This window comes from Drosophila ananassae, chromosome 3R (assembly GCF_017639315.1).
Source record: "Drosophila ananassae strain 14024-0371.13 chromosome 3R, ASM1763931v2, whole genome shotgun sequence".
NCBI lineage: Eukaryota > Metazoa > Arthropoda > Insecta > Diptera > Drosophilidae > Drosophila > Drosophila ananassae.
The window spans coordinates 22,441,374-22,451,714 of NC_057930.1; the positions used below are offsets into that span (position 1 = coordinate 22,441,374).

The 10,341-nt window shown below is 45.6% G+C and overlaps 3 protein-coding genes across 4 annotated transcripts; 2 read left to right on the forward strand and 1 right to left on the reverse strand.

The window, feature by feature from the left end:
• The first annotated feature begins 77 nt into the window (after positions 1-77).
• LOC6497424 (tubulin-specific chaperone D) lies at positions 78-5,158 on the forward strand. The gene is made up of 5 exons (XM_001962078.4): positions 78-1,107; positions 2,248-3,384; positions 3,445-3,870; positions 3,931-4,397; positions 4,458-5,158. The coding sequence occupies exons 1-5, from the start codon at positions 180-182 to the stop codon at positions 5,058-5,060; spliced, it is 3,561 nt and encodes a 1,186-aa protein (XP_001962114.1). The 5' UTR covers positions 78-179; the 3' UTR covers positions 5,061-5,158.
• LOC26515394 lies at positions 5,154-6,111 on the reverse strand. Its single transcript, XM_032451436.2, has one exon. The coding sequence runs from the start codon at positions 5,873-5,875 to the stop codon at positions 5,246-5,248; it is 630 nt and encodes a 209-aa protein (XP_032307327.1). The 5' UTR covers positions 5,876-6,111; the 3' UTR covers positions 5,154-5,245.
• A 714-nt stretch (positions 6,112-6,825) lies between these two features.
• Positions 6,826-10,321, forward strand: LOC6497425 (putative apoptosis-inducing factor 1, mitochondrial). 2 transcript variants are annotated; one of them, XM_001962077.4, is made up of 7 exons: positions 6,826-7,220; positions 7,325-7,572; positions 7,734-8,000; positions 8,062-8,164; positions 8,225-8,474; positions 8,531-9,345; positions 9,399-10,321. In XM_001962077.4, exons 1-7 carry the CDS (start codon positions 7,109-7,111, stop codon positions 9,815-9,817), a joined length of 2,214 nt encoding a protein of 737 aa, XP_001962113.1. In that variant the 5' UTR covers positions 6,826-7,108; the 3' UTR covers positions 9,818-10,321. The 2 variants fall into 2 exon arrangements, with proteins under 2 accessions (XP_001962113.1, XP_014761704.1); XM_014906218.3 differs by having other exon boundaries at positions 7,325-7,362.
• Positions 10,322-10,341: the final 20 nt, after the last annotated feature.

Here is a 10,341-nt window from a genome sequence, read left to right on the forward strand (position 1 = left end):
TTTTTTTATATAATAAATTTAATAAAAAAGCTATATTTATCGCCAAAATAAAAACTCTCAATTGGCAACACTGGGCAAGACACCCCCGTCCACCAGCTGTTTAAATGAATCAGACGGCAAACAATTTTCATAGCGCCGCCGGCTGTGGCTTCAAAACTCGATTTAAAAACTAATTAGAAATGTCAAACTGTGGAGAGGATGGCAAGGAGGAGGAACTGCCCGCAAATACGCTGGAGCACTTCACCGAACTGGCCGAAGTGCTGGAGATGATCGACAACATCAAGTCGATTGAGGTGGCGTCTTTTGAAAGGGAGTTCGAACAGTACGCCCAGGTCTTGACCCGCTACCAGGAGCAGCCTCATCTCCTGGATCCTCACCTTGAGGTCCTGCTCAATAAGCTGCTAGGAAAGATTAGGCAGCCGGATCTACCAGAGGGGGAGCGCCATGCTGCCTTCAAATATCTGTACATTATCTCCAAAGTTCGCACCTACAAGGTCCTGGTGAAGTTTATGCCGCATGAGTTGAGCGACTTGGAGTTCGTGTTGGACCTGCTGGGGCAGCAGGATCCCAAAGAGTTTGCCCAGTGGGAGACGCGCTACATACTGCTCCTGTGGATGTCCATACTGGTGTTAAATCCTTTCCATATGTCCCGGCTAGACGCCTACGAAACACCAGCCACCAATTCCATCAGCAATCACATTCAGTCCAAGACTACCAAAATGGAACGCATCTACGAACTGATCCAGGTCTATGTCTCCACCAACGACACATGCAGTAGCATGGCTGCTTACCTGGCAGCCAAGTACTTTGTCCGCAGCGACATAAAGGATCTGTACCTGGAGCGATTTCTCGACTGGATCATCGGGCAGCATGACGCCAATACGGTGAACGTAAAGTTCGGCCAGCTGGCGGCTGTGGCTGCGATTTTGAAGCACGGAAAACGAGAGGATCTGCTGCCGTATGCCGACAAGCTACTCCAGTGGATCACTTCCTGCCAATACAAGGACGGCAACGACTTCTTGAAGTACAAGAACTACGTGAAAATCATTCAGAGGATTGGCCTCGTACACCTGAAGCCGCGCATAGCTAGTTGGCGGTACAAAAGGGGTAGGTATCCGAAAGGCGTAGATCCCCTGCCTAAGCCATAACTTTGTCTATTCTTATCCGATCTTTAAACGGAATACCTCAAAAGATTTGTGGATTGATTCTCTTTCGATCTGCATCCAAATCTGGGAACGAAATATTTTTTCACTTTTTTGTCAAATTTTCTGGGCCATCCCCTTTAAAATGTTGAAGAATGCGTGGGAGCACGATATGGCCCACTGCGAAGGCTCTAACTTTGCCAATTCTTATCCGATCCTTGAGCGGAATACCTTAAAAGATTCGTGGATCGATTCTCCTTCGATCTGCATCCAAATCTGGGAACGAAATATTTTTTCACTTTTTTGTCAAATTTTCTGGGCCATCCCCTTTAAAATGTTGAAGAATGCGAGGGAGCACGATATGGCCCACTGCGAAGGCTCTAACTTTGTCAATTCTTATCCGATCCTTGAGCGGAATACCTTAAAAGATTCGTGGATCGATTCTCCTTCGATCTGCGTCCAAATCTGGGAACGAAATATTTTTTCACTTTTTTGTCAAATTTTCTGGGCCATCCCCTTTAAAATGTTGAAGAATGCGAGGGAGCAAGATATGGCCCACTGCGAAGGCTCAAACTTTGTCAATTCTTATCCGATCCTTGAGCGGAATACCTTAAAAGATTCGTGGATCGATTCTCCTTCGATCTGCATCCAAATCTGGGAACGAAATATTTTTTCACTTTTTTGTCAAATTTTCTGGGCCATCCCCTTTAAAATGTTGAAGAATGCGAGGGAGCACGATATGGCCCACTGCGAAGGCTCTAACTTTGTCAATTCTTATCCGATCCTTGAGCGGAATACCTCAAAAGATTCGTATATCGATTATCCATCGATCTGCATCCAAATCTGGGAACGAATTATTTTTTCACTTTTTTGTCAAATTTTCTGGGCCATCCCCTTTAAAATGTTGAAGAATGCGTGGGAGCACGATATGGCCCACTGCGAAGGCTCTAACTTTGCCAATTCTTATCCGATCCTTGAGCGGAATACCTTTAAAGATTCCTGGATCGATTCTCCATCGATCTGCTTACATCAATTCCTCAATAAATATCTGCTAAGATTTATATTTTTTTCTAAGTGCATCGTACTTATATGAACTTTATTTCAGGCACCCGTTCTTTGGCCACCAATCTTCGCCAGGCTGCTGGCGCTGGTGGAGAAGCGACAGCCGCCATGGAGAGTTCCCTTGACGAGGGCGAGGAGATTCTGGTGCCCGATGCCATCGAGGAAGTAATCGAGGAGCTGCTCCAGGCGCTACGCAGCGGGGGAAATGACATCCGATGGAGTGCGGCCAAGGGACTGGGACGGGTGACCAATCGTCTGCCCAAGGAGCTGGCCGACGAGGTGATTGGATCGGTGATTGATATCCTCAATCCCTTGGAGCCTCACGAAGCCTGGCATGGCGGCTGCTTGGCCCTCGCAGAGTTGGCTAAAAGGGGTCTGCTCCTGCCACACCGACTGGAGGAGCTAGTGCCGCTGCTGATGCAGGCTCTCTTTTACGACGAGATGAAGGGCTACATGTCGGTGGGGCAGCACATCCGAGACTCGGCCTGCTACATGTGCTGGGCATTTGCCAGAGCCTACAACCCGGATGACCTCAAGCCGTTTGTCCACAAGATCTCGTCTGGACTGCTAACGGTGGCGGTTTTCGATCGAGAAGTTAACTGCAGACGCGCTGCATCGGCCGCCTTTCAGGAGAGCGTGGGCCGACTTGGCAATTTCCCATTCGGCATCGAGATCTCCACCACCACCGACTTCTACTCAGTGGGCATTCGTCAGAACTCCTATCTGAACATAAGCGATTACATAGCCCAGTTCGAGGTCTATAGGGAACCACTGATTAATCATCTTGTGCAACGGAAAGTTAACCACTGGGACCTGACCATTCGGGACCTCACGGCCAAGGCTCTCCACAAGTTATCCCTCAAGGAGCCGGAATATATGGCGGCAGTGGTGTTGCCGCAGCTCTTGGCCAAAACGGATACCATTGACATCAACTGCCGACATGGTTGTGTCCTGGCCATGGGAGAGATCACCCTGGCCCTGAGGAATTTGGAGCAGAAGAGTGAGAACTCTGTGGCGTATCTTTCTAATCAACGAATTGTTGAACTAAACGAACTGGTACAATCGTTCCTGGACAGAAACTTCTATCGCGGAATGAGCGGAGAGCTAATGAAGTCCTGCACCACCAACTTTATCAAAAACTGCAGCCTGGCCAAGCTAAAGGTGACCCCGGAGTGCTTGGGTAAGGATTGGGATGAATATTTGCCATTTTGGAGTTTATTTATTTTCTTTTTTGTTTTAGTTTCCTGGCAAAAAGTCATAGACTCTTGTTTGGTCACCAAAACCAACTCGATTCGCTCCTCGGCCGTGGATGCCTTTGCCGAGCTCTGTCGCTCCTATTATGGCTCTGAGTCCAGGCAAAGCCAGGACAACGAGGCCATCATAAGTGCCTATTTGAAAGGAGCCGAGAACGATCTCGAGGAGCACATACGCATGGGTTATATTGCAGCTCTGGGAGTCCTACCTGACTTTATGTTACGTCCACATCTTCCCAGGGTCTTGGACAGTCTCGTGAAGCATTCTCTGACGCCCCTGCAGGCGGTCTTAGTTGGTGAAATGAGCGGAGATCGCGAGAATATCCAGGCCTACCGGTGGAGCGAAGCTAGAACGGAGAGTGTGAAGGCGCTAACCAAAGTCGTCAAAACTGTGGGCTATGAGGGAGGATCAGGTAACGCCCCATAACCTAAGGATGTTTTCATATTTTTTAAACAAATCGTGTGTCCTGTAGATTCCTTTTCGGAGCGTGGCAACTTCAACAAAGTTGTGGATTGCTTGCTGAAAGCTTTGGATGAATATACTCTGGACAATCGTGGCGATATTGGTGCTTGGGTGCGTGAAGCAGCCATGTCGTCGCTTTACGAGATCGTGACAGAGTGTCCGCCGGAGCTGCTTTCCTCGGAGCATGTCCATGAAATCGTTGTGGGCTTCATGCAGCAAGCAGTTGAGAAAATCGACCGAACGCGAGGATTAGGAGGACGTCTTGCCTGTCAGCTGGTACATCATCAGCCGCGGATTCCGCATATCCGAGCGCACGAGAAGCTGCTGGAGATCTTCCCGGAGGACGCCAATGCTGTTCTTTGGCTCTTCGCCGACCACACATTCCCCTTGTTCTGTGAGCTGCTAGCCTGTCCGGATTACTCTAAAAGGGTACTCCTGGGACTGTCGGCCAGTATTGGACAACTGACTGAATCTCTAGTGGGTTTACAATTAAAATCTAATAATTTTTTTAAAATACTTAAATTAATTTTTTTACAGATTAAGTACGCCTCGACGGCTCTATTCCAGTTTTTGCGTTCCAATCCCGACACAGTGCCACGTCTGTGCTCCGAAATTGTGGAAATTTTCGAGGAAAACCTACTAAACGAGCGTGTCACATATCCTATGCTTAGTTTCCTGGATATACTAATCGGTTCTGGTACCGTGGAATCGGTACTCCATGATGAAACTCATCCGTTTGCCGAGGACATCTTCCGGCTGCTAAATCTGGAGGTTAAGGGATACAAGAAACTATACAAGACCGCGACCAGTATTAGTGCATACTGCCAGCTGCTTCAGGTGACACGGCTGAGCCGAAGAATCCTCTCCAAACTGTCAGTATTTCTGGGACTGCAGCACGTCCATGTCCGCAAAACGGCAGCCACAAAATTGTACGAAGCTTTGGCTCTGCACGGAGATGTGACTGAGATACCAGAGGATAATATCGACGAGATCCTGACACTGCTCTCGGAAACAGATTGGACCATGCCACTGGTGGAAGTGCGACCACTTCGCAATCAACTATGCCACCTGATGGGCATCAAGGCACCTGTGAGCGGCGCAGCTGCAACGGCTTTGCAACAAACCAATGCCGATAAATGAGATTTAATTTTAGGACTTAACTAACTAACTATATAATTTATCTTTTTTTGCACAAATATACAAAAGCATTTTAAAGATAACAATTTTTTACAATTATAGTTGTTAAAAAATGTATTTTTATTTAATGGCACTTTTCCAAATTAAAATTGAGACTCTTAAACATTAAACAGAATTGTTAATCCTAATTAGAAATTAATATTTAACCAGTAGATATTATATTCATATAGTTTTTCCTTTATGGCATTCAGTTCCTCCAAGTTCTTCAACCTTAACAAGTATCCTCCTATTTGGTTACAAGTGTTTGCTGAATTATTTTGTGTAGAGTTATTAATATAGAAATATTTCGAATGGATGGTTTCCGTATGTCTAGGAACTCTTGCTTGAATTGAATTTATTAAATATGACAGTGGCAATTGAGGGTCCTTTCCACCAAGTTCTCTTTCCGTGGTTTCCAGAAATTTTTGAAGTTTTAACATAGTTTCTCGAAGGTTTTTCTGTTGACCTTCCGGATTGTTTATGTCTACCTCATTATTTTCGGAAAGTCCAAAGGGTTCCAAGGCCTTTATTTTGGATTCTATAGACACCTCAGGATCCATCAAGGATTCCTTCAAATGAGCCTGACCACTCGGGAAACTTCGAAAACCCGTACTATAATCCAATATCCGTTTCAAGGCTGTCAGGCAGAAGTCTCCACAATCTCGGGGTGGGTTCAGGACAACACATACCGATGCTGTCGTGTCCCGACGATCTGCCAAGGATCCTTTCAAATGACAAGCAATACAGGCGAAAATTAATAAAATCCCGAGCTGCAACATTGTTTTATTTTTGGGTTTTAAATTTAATGCGTCAGACTTCCAAGTAATATAATTTTTGGGGTTTTCCAGTGTCGGTATCAGAGGAATATATATTATTTAAATGTGTGACTTTGAGAGGGCGCCAAATATTAAGTACTTTCGTTTCTTTATGAATTTCGGTTGATCTTGATGGGATCTAAAAATGAAAAATGATCGTATTTTTAAGGCTTTCTTTAAAGATTTCAAATAAAGGGGGAAATATACTAAACAGGGCTTCAAAATTACATATATTTGTATCAGGATGAGATCGTTTTTTACTTAAATATTTTATAAATTTCTATTAAAGTCATTTAAATTTTACGTTTAATATTTAATTTATTATATATATACAATTTAGATCTGCTATTATTTAAAAATGTATTTATTTAAGTAAAAATTTTGTTGGCCCTTAATGTGATCCCTCCTTATTTTGGCTTGAATTGCAGTCAGCTGATGCTCGAGTGTGACCGTATTTTAAGCCAAGAATTTAAATAATTTAAATTGAAAAAGGACCTCCTTACTTGACTTTATCCTTTTTTTTTATAAACTTTCAGAGTGATTGCCGGATTTAATCTTTTTCAAATGATTTTGGACTGTTACATGTGATACGTTGAGCTTTTCTCCGATCTGTCGGGTTGTGTACCGACGATTGTCCTGGAGCAATGCCTTTATTTCGTTCTCGTTAACGGCCGATGGTCGTCCACTCCGTGGAGCGTCCTCGAAGCTGAAATCTCCGGACCGGAACTTGGCGAACCACCGCTGGCATTGGCGTTCACTCAGGGCATCTTCTCCATAAACGGCACATAGCTTTTTTCGTGCTTGGGTCGCGTTTTTCCCCTTTCTGTAGTAAAATAATAAAATATGACGATAATGCTCAGTCAGGATAACCATCCTGTGGCCTTGTTTACACACATTGGTCCTTGCCAGCAGCTTTTTGGCGCTTTCCAACACTAAGCCAGCGAGGGCCACCCCTCCGGCTTATCGAAAAACATTGGAACAATTTTCTCCACCTCTATTGCTGTGACATATTAATTAAAATTTTTTTCATAACATTAGCACAGTAGGAGCGGAGAAAAACAACAACAATACGAAGCTAGGACAGATACAAGATAGTTTAAATTTTTCATAGAAATTACTTATTTTTTTCACACACACACGCCCGCTTACACACGTTTGTTCAAACAGAGACAGAAATTACGAAGAACATAAATCGAAATGAGTATTTTGAGTGTGCGCTATCTGGCCCAGAAGTTCATCCGCCAGGCGAACATATTGGCCAACAGGCGGGTACTGGGTCCCACATATCAGCGTTCGCCACCGGCATACGGTAAGTGAGGTTATGTCCCCCCGTTACATGCCTTTTTGGTCACTGTTTTGTTCAATTTTTCAATGAAAACATAGACACTAATGGATATTTTTTGATTATTTTAGCTCATCTACGGTCGGCACACAGCAGCCTGTATCAAATGGTAAAGAAACGCACTCTCGAGGCGCGCAGCAAAATGCAAGCCAATAAGTATCCGAACAATCAAGCCTGCGTAACCACACCAATCGCCAGCGAGTACGAAGCGAATGTGGATACCACCAATCCCGCCGCACCGATACCCTTTGCCACCACCTCCACCACTGCAACCGCCAACTATCAAGCTCCCTCCCAAGTCGATCCACTATTCAAAGTGGTATTCCATCCCACATCTCATTTCATTCCATTCATTTGCTTGGAATAAGGGGGGTTGGGTTTTAAATGACTGGAACTAGCAGTTTGCGAAAACCCCGCCCCACCTTTGTAGATCCTATTCCCATTAAGAACTATCGCTAATATCCCTCATGTATCTTCCAGGGCTTTGCCGACTGCAAGAGCATCTGTAGTGCCAAGGAGGTGCTGAAATCCTCGGACTGCGAGACGCACACTTCTGCCGCCGCGATGGATGTTTGCAAGCAGAAGAATGTCTGCGAAGAGTTCAAGCGCAAACGCAAAGAAACAAGTGTCCACGACGATGATGGCTCCGATGGAAAGGATGGTGAAGACGAGTGCGAGTGCCGGCTGAAGGATTTGCGATTCAAATGTCTAATGGGTGCACTGGCCGCCCTCCTAGCTGGAGGATTTGTATGTTATTCCTAAGCTTATGTTCTGAGATGTCTTATATAAGATAATATTACCTTTCCAGCTGGCTTGGTTGGTGTCGCGCTTAACGGATGACAGCGAAGCCAAGAGGCAACAGGAAGAGAACGACCGAAACAAACGTAACCTCATATCTGGCTTAGTCACGAGTAAGCAACTAAAGATTGCCACTATTTGTCAGATTACTTTAGTGCTTCCTCCTCTTTCAGGTCCACCCAGTTCCGAATCCCTGCCCAAGCATGTCCCGTACCTGATCATCGGCGGCGGCACCGCTGCTTTCTCCGCTTTCCGGGCCATCAAGTCCAACGATGCTACCGCAAAAGTGCTGATGATCAGCAACGAGTTCCGCAAACCCTACATGCGCCCGCCCCTGTCCAAGGAGCTCTGGTATACGCCCAATCCCAACGAAGATCCCATCAAGGACTATCGCTTTAAGCAGTGGACGGGCTCTGAGAGAAGGTGGGTCACTCCTTACGAATTATTTTAGGATGTTTTACTAATTCCTCTCTTTGTAGCTTGTTTTTTGAACCAGATGAGTTCTTCGTAGATCCAGAGAACCTGGCGGACAGCACCAATGGTGGAATATCCGTTGCCCAGGGTTTCGCCGTTAAGAAAGTGGACGCCCAAAAGCGCGTTGTGACGCTAAACGATGGCTATAAGATCGAATACAATACGTGCCTTATCGCCACCGGTTGCTCGCCCAAGAACCTGCCCATGTTCCGCGACGCATCACCGAGTGTACGGGAAAAGGTGATGGTGTATCGTACGCCGGATGACTTTGATCGACTGCGTCGCTTGGCGGCGGAGAAGCGATCCATTACCATTGTGGGCAATGGTTTCATTGGCAGCGAACTGGCCTGCTCCCTGGCGCACTACGCCAAGGAGAACAATGGCGGTAAGGTGTACCAGGTGTTCCAGGAGGATGGCAACATGTCGAGGGTCCTGCCGAAGTACCTTAGCCGTTGGACGATGGCCAAGATGGAAGCTCAGGGCGTTTGCGTCATCCCGAATGCCAGTGTTAAGTCCGCGACACGAGACAACAACAATCTCAAGTTGGAGCTTAACAATGGCATGACCCTTATGTCGGACGTGGTGGTCGTATGTGTGGGCTGCTCCGCCAACACGGAGCTGGCGAGTCCCAGCCATCTGGAGGTGGACCGCAGTTTGGGCGGCTTTGTGGTTAATGCCGAACTGGAGGCTAGAACAAATCTGTATGTGGCGGGAGATGCTTCCTGTTTCTATGATCCGCTGCTGGGCAGACGGCGAGTGGAGCACCATGATCACTCTGTTGTCTCTGGTCGTTTGGCCGGTGAGAACATGACTGGAGCCAGTGAGTAACACTAGACTACTTGAGATCCTTCTTAATCGTATCCTATTTTGCAGAGAAACCGTATCAGCATCAGAGCATGTTCTGGTCGGATTTGGGTCCAGAGATTGGCTACGAGGGTATCGGTCTGGTGGACTCTTCCCTGCCCACAGTCGGTGTATTCGCGTTGCCAACGAATGTGGCCAAGCGGGTGGACAAGCTGCCCGAATCGCCGGAGAATCAAAGCTCAGAAAGTGCACCAACCTCATCCAATGCGTCGGTGGAGAAGAGTGATAAGGATGGTGTTACCTGTAATCCGGATGAATCGGAAAACTATGGAAAAGGTGTAATCTTCTATTTGAAAAACGATAAAGTCGTTGGTATTCTGCTGTGGAATCTTTTCAATCGAATAGGATTAGCTAGGACGATAATTAATCAGAATGCCAAGTACGATGACCTCAACGAGGTGGCCAAACTGTTCGAGATTCATGCGTAGAGCACCGAGTGTCCCCATGGAGTGGACAAAATATAATCCCTGGAATGCAAATCATGCCGGCACCGAACAGAAATCCGAGTTCAGCATTTAACTGTGTATGAGTGTGTGCAACATGCAACATGCAACATACAACTGAAACTGGATACAAATCGGCAAATCGGCACAATGCAACAGAAATTTTAGTTTTATTATTTTTGAAGTAAATCACTTATTTTTTTGTATAATCAACGACGACATTCATTCGGTGTATCTGCAATGTAAATATGTAAGAGACGTGGATACTCGGTCATCTGTTGAGCTTTCGTGTGTGTTTCCTTTCTTTTTTTCCAAATAATAAACAAATAATGTCATGCAACAGGCAACAAACATCTAAACAGAACGCACAGCTACTTTGTTGAAATTATGTTGCATTCGAAGTGTAAATTATACCTTAATTGTTTCAATAGATTTAAGCGTTACTATCCCCAGTCTATTTCTAATAAAAATAGGATTTTTTAAACCAAAAATGTTTCTATTTCTACCTA